Raw genomic sequence first — 20,348 nt, 5'->3', positions numbered from 1 at the left:
CTGAGAAAAATCACTAAGCTTCAGCTCTAAGTCAATGAATAACCGATGATCATCCACTGTGGAAGGAGCTTCATCACTTGGAGCTCTCATCCTAAAGAACTCAAAGATCCTGATCCAAAACAATAACAAGGCTCATTAGGTTATTTGAAATCAAACATAGTAAAAGCTGTTCTCTAAATATAATACGTTGTTCCGGCAATAAAGAGCAGGACTTTCACCTCTTTGACAAAAGAGGAGCTTTCCCCTTCCCCATCCTGGGCTGGGTCCCTAGAGGAAGATGCCAGCACCATGCTGGGTGTGACGTGCCCCTCCTAGACAGTACCTAAGCTTGGTGTTGGGGTGGGGGGCGGAGTGTCAGGGGTCAGGGATCTCCTTCTGGCTGGTTTGTGGCTACTGTTCTTTCTTTAACAAGAATATGCTTGCTGTCAAACTCCAGAAAAAGAACTATCTTCAAGTAAGGATGAGGAGAAGATCATCTCCCAAAATGAGATGAAGCAGCCAGCATGAAGGCCGGCATCATGCCAACTGGCACGATATTTGTCAAAGTGTAACTCTGGTACAAAAGTGGAACTTGCCTTAGAAGCCAAGAAAGCCAAATATCCAAAACTAATAATAATTTTGACATCAAACAAGCTTGCGCAAAACAAAGAGAGAAGAAGTAACTTTGCAAATAACCCGATAGGCCTCTGAAAACAAATGCTTATAAAGAGCCCTTGGAAAAAGAAAAGAAAAAAAGGGAGTGGGGGTCTTCTGCCTACAAACTTACATCTCCCATTAGCAAAAGACTAAACCAGCACAGCTTGCTTGACCAAATTGCATTTATTAAAATATGTAGAAAAGCAGAATATTTCACTAAAAAGCCAAAGAAAATAACCTGATAATTGAGCCCGTAATCAGCTTACAGTAATTATACAGCTCTAGGGTTACAGCAATCCAATAGAACCCAGCTAATTGACATGGACTTAGGAGGCCAGGGAAAGTGAGGCTGCCAATCTAGCCAAGACAGTCCCGGAAGCAGTTAAAAGTTTATAAGGTAAATCACCCACTAGAATAATGCCTGTTCCAAACTGAATCCCCGACAGGATCTTGCTGCCATTCATAAACCACAAGGGAGCTGGCAGAATCCACTGAGTGAATTACAACCTTGCTTTCTCTCTGGGGGCATCCATTATGCCCAAAAATATACATCCAGTATTAGATAATCTCTCATCAACAAATTTCTTTTTATGCAGAACAAGCAGCCTACTTGTCTCATTGTCCCGACTGAATAACAGCTGTCAAGAGTCTGCTTAAAAATAAAAAGAGAAGGAGAAAGACTTATCACCTCTCTAAATGGTAAGATTTGCAAATGGCTTGGGTTTCTGAAAACAGTCTTCTGGGCACAGGCCCTGTCAGGACAAGCTGGGAGGTGTTGAATTCAAGTGTGGTTCATTTCTACCGTATGGGATACAGATGTGAGGCCAATGAGATTCCAGAAAACATAACCCAGAAATCATCCTAATTACTGGAAGTGGCAAATCAAGCCTGGATCACATCTAGAGAATTGAAATCAATTAAGGCAAAGCACCCTTCCAATGACACAAGGTCACGTTGCCCATCAATGTTACAGGCCAAAATAAAAATTCAAATAAATTATTCACATATCTTTCCATGTTGGTTGTCTCCAGTTTATACTGTATGTATCTAAATTGTACATAGTTTGCATTTTCTCTTCCCCCTTAGACTAAGCTCCTTGAAAGAAAGCACCATGTTTGTGTTTTTCTTTGTTTCCCCCCCGGCTTGTTGACTTTATTTGACTAAACAACATGAAAGATAAATATTGTCTCCTGGTGGAGGAGAAATGGAGACAATCCGGGTCTGAACTCTTACTTGTGAAGGCCACAGAGCACACTGCTCATGGATGGATAATCTGATGTGAAAGTTCTAAGATTGAGAAAGAGAGATGAGAGTATGTAAGGCACCATCCCCTATGTCCATGAGTAGCAAAAGTAGGTAGGATCACAGATCAAGAATTACAAACAACTTCAGAAGCCATTTGGCTCCTCTAATTTCACAGACCAGGAAACTGAGGCCCAGGGTACTTAAGAAAACTTTCCCAGTTCCCCAACCGCTAGTACCTTCCCCTCTGAGATTGCTTTCCATCTACTCTGTAAAAGTTTTAAATGTACCTACTTATTTACCATTATCTCCCAATAGAATGTAAGTACTCTGAGGACAGGGGCCATTTTTATTCTCTTTTTTTGGCCTTTGATTTTATACCTGGCTTAATAAATGCATGTCAGTACATTGGTTAATAAATAACCAGCCCAAATTCATACCAACAGAAATCGGCAGGCCCAAGGTTCCAAAGCCAATATCATAGATCTTTAAGAAAAATGATATTTATCAGATTTTAGAGCATCGATCTACAATTGGCCACATGCACTGAATCTAAACCATGTAAAAATATCCAGATGAAAAGTAGTCAATTCAGCAAAGACCAAATATTTCCAAATTATGGACAAGGGTCTAAGGATTCAGGGGAAAAAAAACCTCCCCTTCCATACTTACCAGGAAGCTTACCTTCTACGGAGGCACAAAGGGACACAGAGAAGTAAATATAATTTTTTTTATAATTTAGCAGTAAATCATCTTGATACACACTGTACATGACCCCAAACAGCTGGATCTTTCTAAGCATGATAGAGACCAAATTTCTGAATGACTAAATAATCACTTTTCCCCTTTTCATCCAAACTATAAGCATCACATAGTTGGAGGCTGAAAGGAGTTTTCATAGGGAGTCACAAAATCCTGAGTTAGTCTAACCTCTTGGGTTAGAACTCTATCTACCTCAGTTTGCTCATCTGCAAAATGGGAACAGTAATAGCACCTCTTTCCCCGGATTGTTGGGAAGACAGATAAAACAGGAAAATATAAAGCAATTTCTAAACCTCAGTGGGCTAGATAAATATTAACTATTATTATTCACAATTAGTAGTTATTGTTATTACCCTGACTCCTTGACCTTCTCCACATTTTGCATTTTTCAGTGACAACCATGACATCTGGGAGCAATGAAAGTTGTCTGGTAATTAATAACCAAAACAGTATGAATCTTGGAAAAATCAATCGTTTGGGGATGGGGAAATTTTGAGAATTAAGATCCATGGCATAGCAGCTTTACAGAGTTGTTCATAAACTAGAGAGAAAATTTTAGACGAAAATGAGTACTTTGAGTATAAACGACTGACTACAAAAAAGTCTAGTATTTTATAGTATGAGTATGATTGTGGTCTCAATTTACCCATGTATATGACGTGGGCTTTTTTTTTTTTAAAAGATGAATTACCATTGTTATTACTATATTTTCAGTGGAGAATAAGGCTATCAGTCAAAATCTGTTCTTTCCTAGAAATTAGGGCTTAATTGGTTGATACCAATACTTTCAGCATTTCTAACTCTAAAAACACTACTCCAATAATTTTCAAAAATCAAATGAAACGGAGTTCTAAAAATAATAAACTGGGGCCTTTCATGTAAGTAGAGTTAAAAAACAAAGCTGCCAGAAATTTCACACTTGCCAGTTAAAAAAAAATCAAATAATGGTGACAGGTCTCTTAGCAGCCCAATGGAGACTGTAGATTGAGAAAATAAACCCCTATGTAATTAACTACTCAGGGAATGCTATTCTCAAGTTAATCATATTTTGTGCTTCTAAGACATCCAGAAAGATAATGTGAGGAGGGGATGGAGAAGTCTTATATTAGCTCTATTTGAAAATAACAACAAAAAAAAATTACCCTGCCCTTAAAAACAACTCCACCTCCAATCAAATGAAATAAGAGTTATGGCCAACATACATGTTTTGACTTCATTCTGTTCTTATCGGGCTGTTCATCTCAGCAAGTTCATTTATACAATTTTAAAGAACTCCTTGCCTTGACAAAAATGAATCGAAATAGTCGAAATGTGATCTCAAACCTAAGAATGAAGGGCTGTAAGGAAAAAGGGTGGGGACAGGAGGGGAAGTCTCTTGCCCCCACCCTCCCAAAAAAGGTCTGAGATACTTTGTTTTCTAAGTGTTTTTTTCTTTCTTTCTTTGTTAAATGTCTCACTTAACATGCTGACTAAATTATAGCTGAGAGAGCGAGACTTATCTGGAAATCCTGCCTTTAGAAGTCTAGGGCTCATACCTGTCTTTCAAGCTCACATGTTCAACCTAAGGATCAGAGTACAGACAAATAATCTTTTCCATTTCAGGTAAAGGGCTATGTTTGCTTGTGAGTTTTACAGGTGAGTTAAAGTAATTAGTGGTTAACAACCCCTCCTGATCAAGTGTCTCTGTCCATGGCTCAGTGGTAAATAATATCGTATACAATGGGGGTGTCCATCAGGTGATGAGTTACGCTCATTCACCATTTGGCAGGTCCTATTCCTCATGGAGAACAGTGAAGCAATAGCCATGGGGAGCCCATAGAACCAGTATTTTTATTCTCCCACCCAGGCCCACATTTACAATATAAGAGCTGGATCGGACCTTCTGGTCTTAACCAGCTTTCCAAGACAGACCGACACATGCATGCACGCTCACTGTGCTGTAGAGCTAACCAGATGTGACTGCCTGTACATGTGTGCGTAGGGGGTGGTGGGCGACCTACACATCTGCTTTTGTTGTTTATGTATATACACTTACTGGACCATGTAATGTCAACTTTACAATTAGGTCACTTGATATACATTCAGCTGTCCTGCATAGCTCTGGCCCCGGCTAAAGGCAGAAGCACTTTCAGGAATATTAGCTGTAGAATCTGAAGGAGCCCATCTAAAAGGGGGTTTTATCTTTTCCTGATGAAGCATTTCACCCTGCACACCATTTCAGAAAGCAGGCAGAAAGTATTCATTGTTATCAGAACAACTGGGTGTTTTCTGCTGACAATAATAGACTTAAAAAGATTCCCTTCAAAGGGTACCAATAATCAAATTGTGAGATTATTGAGACAATAACAATATGGATCATAAATAGGCATCAAGAGATACTGCTCTCTACCTCCTCCCTCCAAATTCCCAATGAATTAAATAAACCCCAGTAACAGTATAGGTTTCAAGACAAAATCTGGGCTTAAAGAAATATTAAATAAGAAAAAAAAATGTATCAAGACTCATTCTCAGAGCTACATGGCATTGACTCTGAGGACATAGTTACGTTTGCAGACAGTTTTCGGTTATCAGTAAATATTGTCACAGATTTTACTATTTCATTATTCTAATGCCTTCTGAATTCCTTAATTTAAGGAAAGATGTTAGGGTTCCTTAATTTTTTTTAAAGAAACACAAAATATATCATTTCCCAGTGTCAAACCTATCACCTTTAGAGTAGGTATTCAATAACTATCTGTTGATAATGACATCAAATTATAATACAGACTCAATGAGATTTCCACTCATAGACAACCTATGGTGTGGCACTGTGAAGGTTTCCATTCTATAGTGCCTTCCAATTTGTTTCTTACATCAGAAAGAAAAATGACTTATCTAACTAATGTGTCTCTTTAAATATATGTTCAACTGGGCGAAATCTCATTTTTATTTAATTTTACATTTTAGTTCCCACTCCCATAAAGTTAAGATCAGAAAAACACCCAACAGCTGATGAAATGGAACTCCCAATGCATGAGCTCCTCAGTGATGTTTCAAATCTAGGTTTAGATTCTATTAAAATGTGTCCTGTCGCTGCTACTTAATGGCTTTCTATGGAGAACATCAAGCTATCTCCCTCTCCCCAGGTTGGTTGGTTTGTTTCAACCAAATTTGGCCAGGTAATCATTTCAAGATAATCTCTGAAGCTCAATCTATTTGAGTAACCATTGGGTTAAAACCAATAAATGATCCATCATTGGGTATAAGCTAACCTACCAATGTGAATAAATAAAGCACGAATGAACAGAAAGACCACCTGGTCCTGGAGAGGTGGGGAGGGGGGTAGTGTTGGCTGTACTAAAAGCAGCAGACTTCATAACAACTTAACTAAGTGAGGATCGCCTTTCAGGCTCCCTACTTCAGTCATAGCTATTGAAGGAAGCCTGCCTATACAATCCTTCAAAGCTTTTGAAAGCACAAGAAAACCAAGCATTCCAATTCAACTAGGAATGACGAACTTTTGTCCTCCTCCCCCCCCCAACACACAGACACACAGACACAGACACACAGACACACACATACACACATCATTTTAACTAAACTCCAAGAAAAAGCAAAATATGTCAGCTACTTCTCCAATTTTTTTAACAAAATTATATGAAAAGGTAAAACGACATTCTGCACACAGCTCATGCCTCTCTCCGTCTCATACTCTTGCACAGAACAAATATAAAGTTTCTTTGTTAGCAACTCTAATTTTCTCATCAATCCATCCTTGATTAGCTAAAAAGCCTTATGTTGGCTCCTCCGTGGGATGATGGGGGAGAGGAAAAAATGAACAGCTACAAATGAGTCATTACTAAATGCCTCGTTCCAACCCCACTAGAACAAAATAGGAGAAATGAAGTGAGATCCTCCTGACATCGCCATAAACAATATTCCAAGCAACTCCAAAAACTGGCTGGACTGTGCATACGCCGACTCTACCTCTCCCTCCTTCAGTGGAGCAGCCAACAGGCCACAAGGGTCTACTGTAGCTCTCTGTGATTTTTATTCTTCAGGCTTCGATGGTACCTTTAAGTTCACAGACAAAGTCCAGAAAGTATTTACAACATACCTGATCATTTATCTGGCATGCAACAAGGTTGTGGTGTTCATAGCATCCAGCAAACTTGACGTACTTGAGCCAGCTCCCGACATCTGGCTGACTGGCATCTATGTAGTATTTCACATTGCAAAACTCATCCAAGATCTAAGAAAAAGAAGAGGACAATCAATCTTTCCATGGCCATCCTAACACATTGCTGAAAATATAAATCACGAATCTCTAAATGAGGAAATGGTTAATTACTTAAAGACATTTCATTGAAATGTATGTTTCTCCAGTGAGTCTTTTATGGGGGTGGGGGAGAAGGGGGGGAAAGGGTTAGACTAAATTCAAATGAATATGAGGAATAAACCCGAAATAATAAGTTGACTTTAAAAAACAGCACTTGATAATCATTACTAAAAATATATCCATTTTTCAAAGTCCTGATTCCCTTGTTATGCATGAATAAATGGCAATGATTTCAAACAATTAATTCTATCAAATTTGGTTTTATTACAAATAATACTGACCAATATCCATTAACCTAATGCATCTTAAATAAACCATCAATTATTCAGGTTTATATATTCTTATCATGGAAATGTAGATTTTTCAAACTGCTTATAATTTGAATTGACTCAATTAAATAAAGTTTAGAGTAAATGTTATTAATCTCCTTTCAATAGTCTGCTCTCCCCCATCACACAACAGTTAGATCATACCCTCAATTGGAGCAAATTACAGGATTTAACTAATAATAGAAGCTTTTATGCCAAACTGAAAAAAAAAGAAAGAAAGAAAAGGAAAGGAAAAATCATGTAAACACTCATGCAAAACATGGCAATTTAGCATTTTAACACAAACTAAGAAATGGTTCCAATTATGCAGATAATAAACAAATACAAAGCCTAAGCAAATGAAAACGGGTTATATGAAAATATCATCATACATTACTAGTACTATATGACTGGACACAATTATTTAACCTTCAGATCTTTTTGTCTGGCCTGTACTAGACATTGAACAATACTGACTGCACTAAGAAAAATAAAATCAACGAAAGTAAAATTTTTTGTCTTTTTTAAGTCTTTAAGCATGTTATTCTGATAAGTACGTTATTTTTAAATTGTATAAAAGTAAATGTTTCCATACTACTGATCTTTTGAGTGGATGAATATGAATCTTGGCACTGTATACCAGAGAGTTAATACAAACTTGAGGAAGTTTCTTATCAAATACTAAACAATACAGTCTAGGTCTCAAATTAATTAATAAAAAGAATGGAGGTAAGGGGAAAAGAAATGTTTTATCTGGGTTCCTTTAAAGGTTAAAACAGTCTAAAGTATATTTATCTAGCCCTAAAGTTGTTCTACATAGAATTCAGGTAATCACCCAAAAGCAGCTCCAGGTCATTAACTCACCACAGACTTCAAGGGGACAAACCCCAAAGCTTAGGGGGGCAACAGATACTGGGAATGAGGCTTTGGCCATAAGGCAATTAAAGAGCAATGAATGAGTAGCCAAAAAAAAAAAATTCTCAAACACAAGACTTTGTTAGCTCCTCTCTCTAAAAAAAAAAAAAGAAATAAAGAAAAAAGAAAAGAAAAAAGGTGACAATTTCTTCTGTATACGCCTATCTATATAAAATTACATTTTTAAAATATACAAACTTTAGGATTATTTTCTTAAGCCCAAGTGAAATGAATCTCCAGGGTAATTTAGGGTCCTTCTCGCTAGCTTTCAAGTGTCACGTAAATATCAGCAAGAATGCATATTCTGAAATAGTGATCGAAATTGTGTTCGGGGTAGGTTTTTGTGGGGGAGAGGAGGGGCCAGCTCACCCTTGATATACATTTTCCCAGAAATCATGGATTTGTGTCTCAGGGAGCAATGAGACCCAGTCAATGAAATGCAGCAGGAGTTACATTTTATATTTTCCGAGAGAGATGGAAAACTTGTTAATTTCAAAGTCAGAAAGGCTCAGGCCACTTCAATTTCAGGCGATTCCTGTCCCGTCTAGTCCCCCCCCCCCCACACACTTTTTTTTTTTTTTTACTCTGGGGGAGAGGTATTACACACACTTCACATAAAAATCCTACGTGTAATTTTATTCCGTGTTAACATCGTTGCAATTGCCAGTCAACAGCAAATTAAGAAACTGAGCTCATTTCCAAAGGACGCCTTTATAAGTATCTCAGTCCAAGGATTATTTTTTTCCTTAGCATTTCCCCCCACAAATGATTTTCCGAACCTCATTCTCTCTCCTCCTAAGACTTAACTTTTCCAGAAACTTTTTACCCCTCTCCTGTGAATAATTAACTTCTAACTCGCTAGCTCTGTACCGGTCTCCCCAACGCTTTAAGAGTGTGGCAAATCTCGAATTTAAACAAATAAAAATAAAAATGCATCGGCGACCAACGTGCTGCTATTTCATCCACCACACTCCAGTGTTTAGGAAAGCTGTCACGCTCCAAGAATAAGATTTTTTTTTAATTCCTTAAGAAAGGTTTGAGAGAAAGGCCCCTTCACAAACAAGAAAGGGGGAGGGGGGGAGAAAAGACAGAAAGCTGGGGAGTTGGGGGGGGAATCCCTACGATATCGCCCGCGGGTCCGAGAGTAACTTTTTTCGCGAAGCATTCGATCTTGGAAGTGCAAGGCTGCAACTTGGGAAGGTGGAACTTGGCCGAAGAGAGATCTCAAGAAGCAAGGTCGGTGCCAGGAATTCAGAGTGTTGGCAGCCACACCTTGTAGGGTTCTCAGATGCAAGCACACGAGCGCGCGCGCACACACGCACACACACACACACACACACACACACACACACACACACAACTAGGGATCTGGGGAGGGGGGGAGAGAGGGAGGGAAAAAAAAAAGAGAGGAAGGAGAGAAGGAGGGAGGGAGAGGGAGAGAAGCCCAGGCAGCAAGCAACAGGGAGACAGGCAACCCACCCTGCCCCAGAGACCAGCCGGGCTGCAGGAGACTAGTCGACCGCCGCGTTCTGAAGAAGGAACAAGAAAATCGGCAGCCTTAGCAACGTAGATAAACGCAGGGGCTGCGGGCAGCCGCTGCACCAGGAGAGTTGGAAAAGAAGACAGAAAAGAGGGGAGGAGGGAGAGCGAGAGAAAGGGGGGAGGAGGGGAAGGAGGAGGAGGAGAGGGGAAAGAATGTCAGAAGTTACCAAACTATGCACTCGCGGAAGATGTTTTTAAGTTAGAAAGAAAGTCAGCTCTCTTACCTTAACATATCTAAGGACTCAACTCCCAGCAGTTAAAAAAAAAAAAAGGGCAACCAAATAATAACAAAAAGCCCTGAGGTGGTGGGCCAGCCAATCTCTCAGCCGATGGCGAGCAGCGTTTCGCGATTAAAATAATCACTCCCCGGCTTCCACATGGGTGTCTCTAGGAGCCGCCGCCGGGACCACGCGATCTTGTAGCTTTATCATCAGGCAACAATGTATCTTTTTTTGTAACGACCCGAAGTGAAGTCTCAGCTCGGCTCTCCTCTCTTCTGGGGAGGGGGGAGGGGTGATGCGGCGGGGGTGGGGGGGTGGGAATTTTTTTTTCCTTCTTGCTTCCCCCTCCCCTCCTAAGGGTAGCTCTTTCTGGTTCACACCACCTCCTTCTTTTCTCACTTTCTCTTGCGCTTATCAGCCAGATGTGTAATGAAAGTTATCTGAAAACCACTAAAACTTCCACCTCTCTCTCCCAGTTTAAAAAACAAAACAAAACCGAAGTAGAGGGGGTAAAAGCAGGAAGGAGCCTTTGGAAAAATGGGGTGGGGGTCGGGGGGAGGGGCGGGGGATACGGAAGTTCTAGACACCCCCCGCTTTTTTTTTCTTCTCCCCCAAGCCAGGACCCTCACGGGATCTTCCCCCTATTTGCAACTCCGCGCTCAGCTGCCCGGGATTCTATTTCATGAACTGTCCCTTTAAAGAGGATCTGCTCGGCCATCCAGAAAGAGACGAGGGAGAGGGAGCCAGGGAGCTATCTCCCCCAGCTCCAAGTGATCGGAAGCCAGACAGCTCCTCTTTCAGTAATTTTTAAAGTGACAGCAGCCTCCTCTGGCGGGAGAGGTCACAAAAAGGTCGCCAAGACAGAAGTCCTATAGGGGTAGGCTGATTATGGATGCACCCTGCCCCTTAAAAGAAAAAAAAAAAGCATGTCGTTTTCGTCCGGGTAAACAACCAATAGGGAGATCTTGGAAGGCAGGATTTCTTTCCGCAGGGAAATCTCGTCTGTTTCAATGTCCTGAAAAGTACAAGTGTGAGTGTGTGTGTGTGTGTGTGTGTGTGTGTGTGTGTGTGTGTGTGTTTGGGCTAGGGATGGGCTGGGGGCGGTGGTAAGAGAAGTGGGGGGAAGGAAAGGCTATACCTTGATGGGGGGGAGAATAAGGGGGGTGGTGAGGCTGTCTGTGAGTAGGGAGGGTGAGTGTAGATTGAAGATGGGTGTGTACAGAAAGGGGGGAGGGGAGGATGAGTCTGTGGGCGGCAGGGCTTCCTTTCACACTAAACACTTCAGAAAATCTTCACTTAGGGAAAATCAGGATTTCTGAGACACGGAGCAAACAATGTTGGTTAAATTGTAATAAAAACAAAGTTGGCGTGGTCGCGGATAGTTTGACTCAGTCCGCGTCAAAAGCACTTATCTACGGTCTCGCTCCTGTCTTTTCCCTCTCCTGGCTTTAAGAAAAAGAAGAAACGCTCGATTTTTTTTTTTGTTAAACTATATTCTAAAAAGAAAAAAAAAGCGTAAACTAAATGTGCAATTTTCGTAAAACAAACAAAAATCTTTAAAATAGTTGGGGAGGATGACAAGACAATCTGATGAATTTTGCAAATTCTCTTGGATACTATAAAAATAGGTGAACATTCCTAAATAAATTAAGCTATTCAATATCATCCTTTTGTGTTTTATGCAAGAAACGTTGCGTGGGGGGAATGGTACTATCTCTTTCTATTTGTTTTCTAATGTGTATGTCCACGTTTTACTTTAGCAAATCTCACGGAAAGAGTCTCTTTGGAATAAATAGCTTAGAAAAGAAGGTGTCTGAGTTTACTTACATGAACACTTGGAGAATGCAGCAAAAACCCACGGGCAAGAGCTAAATAATTTTAAATTCACAATTTCATCTGTAAGACGCAGTAAATTTGCAAATCCTATCTTTTTCCTTAGCTTAATAGCGGGAAAGCTGGGAAAAAATATGAAGTGGCTCAATAAATGTTTTTTTCCTGTGGGAGGGGGAGGTGGACACGTTCAACTTTATCTTTTATTGCAAGGGCCACCCACTTATATTTTCGTGTGTGTGTATGCTGTGTGTAATATCTCCAAACCGAAATGTCGATTTAAGAAATATTAATAATAAAAAGGAGGCGAAGGGGAAAGGCAGTGACAAGAGATGGAGATTAATTCGTTTCAGTGGCCAGTTATCTGTGACATTGAACTGTTATTTCAGATAATGGCTATTGTTCAAGGGAAAATCCGCACAGCAGTGGTAGGTAGGACAGGAAAAATCCTTTGTAAATAACCTACAACCTGGTCCGAGATTCCCAGAGAGTCTGGTGCTTGAGAACCTCTAAGAGCCCCCGGTTTGCTGGTCATTGATTTCCTGCCCTTCCTCAACTTGTCCATTGTTGGAGCCTTTTTTTTAATTTAGCCATAAATTGGACCAGCTCGATATGACCTGTTCTATTTTCTTCCTGTCAGGATGAGGGATTTGTTTTATGATGCATTGTGTATTAAATACAAGTAATCTGGGGAACCGATTGCTTTAGACGGTGCGGCCTGATCAGGGGTCCTGATAACTGTTACCCGCCCCGCCCCCCTCTCCCCCTTGCCAGAGCTGACCTGAAAAAGGAAATGTTGGGTAAACAAAAGGGTTTGGGGTATCAATAGCAGAGCCCGCCTAAATCAAAATTTCATAGAAAAGACTCTAAAGAGTCCTCCCCCACCTCCATCCTCTTCTCCCACCATCTTCCATTTATTAGTATTAGTGTTTGGTTTAGTATGGGGTTGGAGGGGGAAGGCTGGGATTCCATACAAGGAGCTGCAATGAGTGTAGTTTCGAAAGCAGATCAGTAGATGGCGATGTGACCCGAATTAATGGGAAGCCCCTGCGAGACCTTGCAGTAAGTAGCCTGGGCTGCAAAGCGAGAGCTCAGACCCTCGCTGCCTTCCAAGTACTGGCCCTTGCACGGAAGAGAGCAGAGGCTGGGGCCCCGGCGAGGCTCTTGCTGCTGCTGCAACCTTCCTGGGAAGTCAGTGCTACCCAGCTCTCTACACCCTCTGCCCTTCTGCATCTTACAACCCAGTTCTGCAAAGACGAAGGGAAAATGCACCAGGGGTGGGGCTTGTACCCACTCCCCCACCCTAGTTCTGGCTGATTTGACGGTTGGTTTAGAAAAAGCATCCAAATCTTACTCCTGCAGCCGACCCTGCAGAGACTATTTCGAAGCATCTTTTCCTCCCAACATAACCCAAAGACAACAGCCCTGAGCTGAGAGCGCTTCTGCTCTCTCTCATACCTGAGCCAAGGGGCACAAGTAATTTATCTGCAGCTAAAAGGCTTTTAAATGGGTTTGGGGCCAGTTGGATTTTCCAGATGCAAAGAATGAAGGAAGAGGCTTTATTTGCTTCAGAAGTTATCCCCCAAAGGCCCTTGTCTCCTCTCCCTTTCCCATCTATTAATTGATTGTCCCTCTTATTCTCTATTAATACATTTTTCATCGCATTCATTACCACTTCAACGATCATATTTCAAAGAATTATAGTTTGGGAGTTGCGAAGAACCTTTGAGATAATCTAGTGAACAGAGATTCTTAACCTTTTAAAACCCTTTTGGAAGTGTACTAAAGTCTATGGACTCCCTTCTCAGAATGTTTTTAGATACCTAAAATAAACTGCATTATATTACATAGGAAACCAAAAGTTAGTGAAAATAAAGATGTCATGTTTTTCCCATCCACGTTTCGTAAACCCCGTGATATCTATACATGGGTTTATGGATCCTGGGTTTAAAACCCCTGATCTAGTCAACTTGAGGCCAGGAGAGGGAACTGACGAGCCCCAAGGTCATATAGGTAGGAATCGGCAGAGCAGGTTTAGAGGTAGATAAATAACTAACACTTGGAAGAAAGGCCCCATTCTTCTGACTTGGTCTGAAAGCCCTATAGAAGTCGGTGTGACCCCTTTACGGTTGAAAGAAGTCTCTGGTCATTTTAATGAGGGCCCTTTAGGGAGGAGATATGGAGCCAGTGACCCACCTCAGCTCATCAGAAGGGAAAGGGGAAGGAAAGTGTGGAGGGCTCTTTTCCCCTTTTCCTTTCTTTTTTCCCCCCTCACTCCTTCCCCAGGAGGCCAAGTTTCTTTTCCAGTTAGCTTGCTTTTCATTAGGAGATTTCTAAAACAATAAATAAATACAAGCAGCCAAATACCACCACCAACTCCTTCTCTTCCTTGGGATTTCTGGTGAAATCTGTTTACGGTAGTTCCCGGTTACAAATTAAGCTAGAAAAGCTGCTGTCTAGCAGTAGCAATCAGTCACATGCATGCTTTGTGGTGTTTAGCCCTGCCCTTGAAATGAGCTATTAAAAATAATGGTTTTACTATAATCTCAAACCAGCTTTAATTCGCCAACAGCTATCTGGACAGATGATCTAAATATTAAGGGGATAGAACATGAGGATAGATTGTAACCAACGAACAGACTTTGGGAACGTACAAAGTGAGGAGGGAACCTCTCTCTCTCTCTCTCTCTCTCTCTCTCTCTCTCTCTCAATATTTTTTCTTTAATTCTCCAAAAGGCACGATTTTTTTTCTCCTTGTAAACACTCAATGATCATTCTATTAATTTTTATTTACAATGAATAGACAACCCAGAACTGAGAGGCCATGAGATCAGAGACTGCAGCTTGAGTGTGAGCTGATATATTCTCTGGGAGCTGTAAAGATCCCCCTTTGGCTGATGGCAGGGGTGGGGTGGGAGAGGTTAATGTGTTTGCTTCCTGGTTTGAAAAGGGCATAAACCCTCCTCGGGCCCTTTCCTTCCTCCCTCCAACCCCCACCCCCAGCTGCCTGAACCAGGGGATCTTTAAGAGGCCCCAAGATTTCTAATAAGCCCACTTGGTCTACCTTCATTTTCCCATTGTTTATTTAAAATAAGTCAATATATTAGTTAAAGGGGTAAGAAGTTAGTGCTCCAGTCTTCAAGTGATTCCCACAAGGGTGTAAGCTGATGCCTCTTTTAAGCCTTTAACTTCATGGTCCTCCCAGAAGTAAAAGTTATCCTAATGGAGACCCTGTGGGCATGGTGCATTCCAGGACATCATTAAAGCGAAGGAAAGCAGCCCAGCCAAAGCCAGATGAAATAACTGCACTGTCCACTTTTAATAGGCTTCCTGTGGACAAACAGCTCTGGAACACTCTACAGAGGACAATATTTAAACCTAAGACAACTTGCTGGCAGTTTTCAGTACCATAAATGTAATAAAGTATGTTCCCATTCGCCCTGACATTATGTTTTTAGTTTATAGGGAAAAGCACTTCATAACCCCAGCCTAAAGGGGAGTTAGCTTAATTCTGCAGCATTAGGTTTCTAAAGGTGACTAAACACACACTGAGCTCCAGCCGACTTGTGTTTTAAACACTTTTTTTTCTTCTTTTTTTGAGTTAGCTCAACAAGAATGCAGAAAGGGCATTTTACATTTCTCCAGCCAAGGCCCATGCATCCCAGATGCTGCTCAACCCCATCTCAGATAGACAGGCTGGAGGAGGAGGATGAAATAAACTGAGAAATTGACATTTTCCTGTACAATAACTGCCCGTTAATTAAATTAGTTTTGTGTAGGAATATTGACGCATTATAAAAAGTCAATGCTTTTTTTTTTTTTTTTGCTATTTGTCATGGAGTTTTTGTCAAATTTCATGTAATGGAAGTGGAGATGGGGGAAAAGTAGAGGGGGTGCATTTAGGATGGGGGGGATTTTCTTAGGACTTCACCCAAAGAGATGATTCCTCAGGAGTGTTAGTTCACCGAAAGTCCTGTTCTTTTTACCTTCCCTTCCCCCCTCCCCACAACACCCAAGACTTCAAATTCATTCTCCCCTACCCCCCCCTCTTTTTTTCCTTTCCTGGACTAATCATAGTGATAAAAGATAAAGTTAAGATCAGGGAGTTAGGTCAGCTTCTCCATAAGGTTGAGAGCTTTTTTTTAATAGGGGAGCATTTCATTAGATATGTATCCTGCCCTTGGCAGTGAATTTTGTGAACCAGAGTGGGGGGTTGGGGGAGGGGGAAGGAGAGGGAGAGAGAGAGAGAGAGAGAGATCACCAAAATGGTCCTTCATGATGTGAATTTACAAACAAAAAGGAACTGAAAAGTCTCCAATATCAATACAAATCATCATTGCTGGGCAGTTCTTTCCTTCCCATCTCAGTATGATGGACTCCAGTTTGGTTGGTTTTCTGTGTGTGTGTGTGTGTGTGTGTGTGTGTGTGTGTGTGTGAGAGAGAGAGAGAGAGAGAGAAAGAGAGAGAGAGAGAGAGAGAGAGAGTGTGTGTGTGTGTGTGTGTGTGTGTGTTTTCCCCATAGCCAAAAAGCTGTTAAAAAGGAGAAGAGGAAATTAAAGGTAAAAAAAAAATGTAAATACAAAATTTCCCTTGGTCTGGAAATGGGCCCGACTGAAAGCATGTTAATCTCCACCTCGGTAATTTGGTTCTCCAGGAGAAGACAGAAGCCCTGCTGCTGCGCCCTACACTTCATAAATCACATCTTTATGTGGACAAGGTCAGGGCACCTAACAGCTCAGACATGGGCCTTTTCAGAGGCTCGGAGGACTCAGGCATGTTTATTCTCCTGCACAGATCTCGGAGGAGTAGTCCAGCACGCTTCTAATTACTTTTGATTATTTTCATTTGCTGGGGTCAGTCTGGCTTGCCAGGACTGCTGGAGGGTTGATTTCCTACAAATCTTGATGTCTTTGTGGGACAGCACTGTGTGCTTTCAGAATTAGCACCCCATTATTGTACCCTACAGCTAGGAATCACTTTTAATAGACACTATGTTATAAAAGCTTTCCTAGTGATCCACTGGTGACTTCCCTTCTTAATTAACTATATTGAAGTAATTCTCATTAATCAGGCAATTTAATCTTTTTATTTTTTTTTAAGGATGCATACAACTGTCTTAACAATTACATATTTGGCTATCCAAAAATCACTGTGATATAAAGACAAACAGCATAAACTTTTTAACTGTGTATTTGGGAAGTCCATTTGGGCAGAAGGAAAGTGAATTCTTTTTTCCCCTTGACTGTAAATGTGCTTAATAATTGACTGGCTGTTCTTTTTTGAAGCTGAGATGAAATGCTTTTGTGAGACAACAGCTCTCCAGAATACATTACAATTCTCAACCCAATATAATCCAAATATATTTGGATTTATTTTCCAAACTCCAATTAAGGTAGCTACTTAATGTATTTTTCATTAGTCTATTTTGATGTAGTTCAAGGCTTAAGCTATTATGCTGATTAACACAAAGTATAAATGGAAACTCTTGACAAAATCATAAATATTCCATGAATGACATAAAATTCGATTTTTGGAAGAAACCAAAAGATCTTTGAAAAAACTACCACAGTTCCACTGGTGTTTATATGTGTACACATGGAGTTCTTTATATTAAAGCGAATACCTAGGAAATAAAGCAAAGTAAATTTCGGACATTTCACCAAAAAAAAGGTGACAATTTTGCAACACGTCATCAGCTTGACTACTGAGACAAGGAACATTCTTGGACCACCAGCTAAAATTCAGAATGTTAGGTTCATTTGTGATTTGTAAGGCCCATGGTTCAGGTGGGATGCCTGCCCTGTCTCCTCTATAAACTAGCCAGTTGTTCCCTCACCCTCACATCTGGACCTTGATATTAATGTAGGAAATTCCTTCTGGGACTAATTCTCCCTCAATGAGATTAATTAATTCTTCTGGTTGCCATTTAATATGTGACTCTTTAGAGGACACTCAATGGTTCCTGGGTCAGCCATCAACACTGTGTGACCCTGGAACGTCATTTAATCAAATGGTATCTCCTCCATTCTTCTCATAATCTGGTGGCAGGAGCAGGAGAGAAGGATTCAGGGAACTCCATCCTCACCCTGACTCTACCCCTGACTGTGCGCTTTGGGGACAAAACCCCTGACTGTGCGCTTTGGGGACAAAAACCACTTAACCTGTAGCTCTGTTTTCATCTAAATTCTATAATATAAACCTAATAGGGTTGTTGGGAAAATAAACAGTGTATTTATGGGTGGGAAGTACTTTGAATCTGTGGCCACAAGCCAATATTTATTGTTTTCACATCTATATGTATTCACAAAGGAGAAGATAGGAATATGAAAAAGTTTTGGAAATACCAAAGTTAAGGGACTTAGAAGGATGTCCCCTGCCTTCACTCCCCTGTACCAATGCCTGTTGTCCTAATCCTCACCCTGACCTGGCAAAGAGAAGAATTTTAAGAAAAATGTTTTCATTTCTTCAAGCTGTGCTAGCCCCAAAGATGTCAGTCTCTGTCTGGCCTGCTGCTGGGCTTCCTCTCTCCCACCTACTGCATTCTCTGCCAATCAGTAAGAGGAAGTCTCAAAAAGACCCAATACCAGTCGGGGCAGGGAGTTGTGGAGGACTTGGTGCCTCCTAATCAAGAGGATGGTGGAGAATCCCAAAGGATCCTGGGAGGTGCCCAAAGAAGGCACTTCCAGGATCACAGGAGTCTGGAGCATATAGAAAGACATCATGGAACATTGGACAGAATGACGGACTTAAAGATCTAGGCTTCAATCCCACCTCAAATACTGGTCATCTCTGTTACTCTCAAGGAAGTCCCCTAACCCCCTCTGTCTACCTGAATTCCTCATCTGTAAAATGGGATGGGGTGGGGGTACTCCACAGCCCAGCGATAACACTTCTAAATCTATGATAATATTATTGTCTTTGGATCTCCTTGGCTTGGGTTTAAAGACTCTTGCCAAAGAGAACTTAAAAATTTTTTTACCACTTACATTTATACTCTTTGAGGGGGAAAAGGTAACCCAGAACATTCTCCTTAATGATATTTTGTAGATGGACTGATCTTACTGACCATCTGTGGACACTACACTAAATTATCATTATTAGTAGTTATAAATTATATAATTATTACAACCCTTTGGTTTTTCTCCAGAATTTCTACAAATGGCGACACCATCCTCCCAGTTACCTGGACTCCATATCTTTCTCTCTCCTCTGCTGTTCAGCCCAAATTATTGAAGAGCCATCACATTCTTCTTTTCCATTCAAGGCTCAGCTCTGAAGCTGTCTCTTATGTGGTAGAGAGGTATGGGTACAGAGGAGTGCTGGCTTTGAAGTCAGAAAATGGGTTCAGATCCATATTCTCATCTTGAATGAGAGTATTTTGCACATATTGGGATAAACAGTGGATCCGTGACTTCCTCAAGGAAGATTATTCAAAGGAAGTGCCTCTACCAGGCTGGCCACAACTACTCAGGACTTTGTAGGTTAAGTCCTAGGTAGTTAGTGGCACGAGACACAAAGTAACCAAACAAGGTCACAGAGACAGGATTTAAACCCAGGGCTTCTTCACTCCAAGCCCAATAGGATCCACTACTTAATGGCCTCTATGCTTTGAATTTAGGAGATGCTTAATCATTCAATTAATAGACGAGTAATAAATACCTGACATTGTTATTTAGCTTTTTTCAGTCATGGCAAACACTTTGGGGTTTTCTTGATAATGATACAAGAGAGATTTGTCATTTCCTTCTCCAGCTCATTTTACAGACGAGGAAACTGAGGCAAACAGAGTTAGGTGACTTGCAAAAGGTCACCCCAGCTAGTGTCTAAGGTTGGATTTGAACTAAAATCTTCCTGACTCCAGGCCCAGCACTCAATCCACTGCGCTGCCTTGCTGTTCAAACACTAGGTATGCAAATACAAAATATGAAATAGTTCCTGCCTTTGATGAATTTACATTTTAATGGGGCAACAATACATCGATGAATATATAACTTTATACTATATGAGACAGACACAAACCAAAATAATTTAACTTTCAAAGGGACTAACCTGATAAAAAAACATTAGTTATGGGGATTAGATTATTACATAATAAAAGAATAACAAAATAAATTAGAATAAAAATGCTTGCAGAATCAATGAAGACCAAGGACTTCTGAAGGAGGTGGAACCTAAGAATGAGAAGGATCTCAATGGATGTGGAAGGAGCTGAGTTAAGGGATATTATGGGAGTGGAAGGGGGAGGGTGAAAAAGGGACCTGCTAGAGTTGAGGAGGCTGATGGGATTGTGTAGTCATGATGCTGACAGTTAGGTATCGGTGCCTCAAGGATGATGGCAAAAGAGGAGATGGAGAAGAAATCGTTGAGGAAACCAGGAAGGTGGTTGAGAGCACTATGGATGGAGGAAGGTGAGGCATGAATAACTTGTATGGACTTCCAAATACAGAATTTTATTGACAGATGGAAATTGGGTAATAGTCCCAAAAAACTGTAGTAGAAAGGAAGGAATATGACAGAACTTCCTCTTGGCTTTGAGAATCAGAGGAAAAGGTGGTCTCCAGTGGAGCATCATCA

General features: G+C 40.9%; 1 protein-coding gene across 13 annotated transcripts in view; it reads right to left on the bottom strand.

Annotated features, from left to right (window-relative positions):
- Positions 1–20,348, bottom strand: part of MECOM (MDS1 and EVI1 complex locus) — a 683,063-nt gene that overhangs the window by 63,990 nt on the left and 598,725 nt on the right. For 7 of the 13 annotated variants that reach the window (XM_072618536.1, XM_072618530.1, XM_072618533.1 and 4 more), the window contains exon 3: positions 6,737–6,871. In XM_072618536.1, coding sequence (XP_072474637.1) covers positions 6,737–6,871 — 135 coding nt within the window. Of the gene's footprint in view, positions 1–6,736; positions 6,872–8,379; positions 8,400–9,303; positions 9,395–9,660; positions 9,782–9,947; positions 10,998–20,348 lie in introns of those variants that run through there. The other 6 variants (XM_072618537.1, XM_072618540.1, XM_072618541.1 and 3 more) reach the window with 4 other exon arrangements.

Source organism: Notamacropus eugenii, chromosome 6 (assembly GCF_028372415.1).
Source record: "Notamacropus eugenii isolate mMacEug1 chromosome 6, mMacEug1.pri_v2, whole genome shotgun sequence".
NCBI lineage: Eukaryota > Metazoa > Chordata > Mammalia > Diprotodontia > Macropodidae > Notamacropus > Notamacropus eugenii.
The sequence above is the reverse complement of the archived record's forward strand: the minus strand, read 5'-3'. Positions and strand labels throughout refer to the sequence as shown.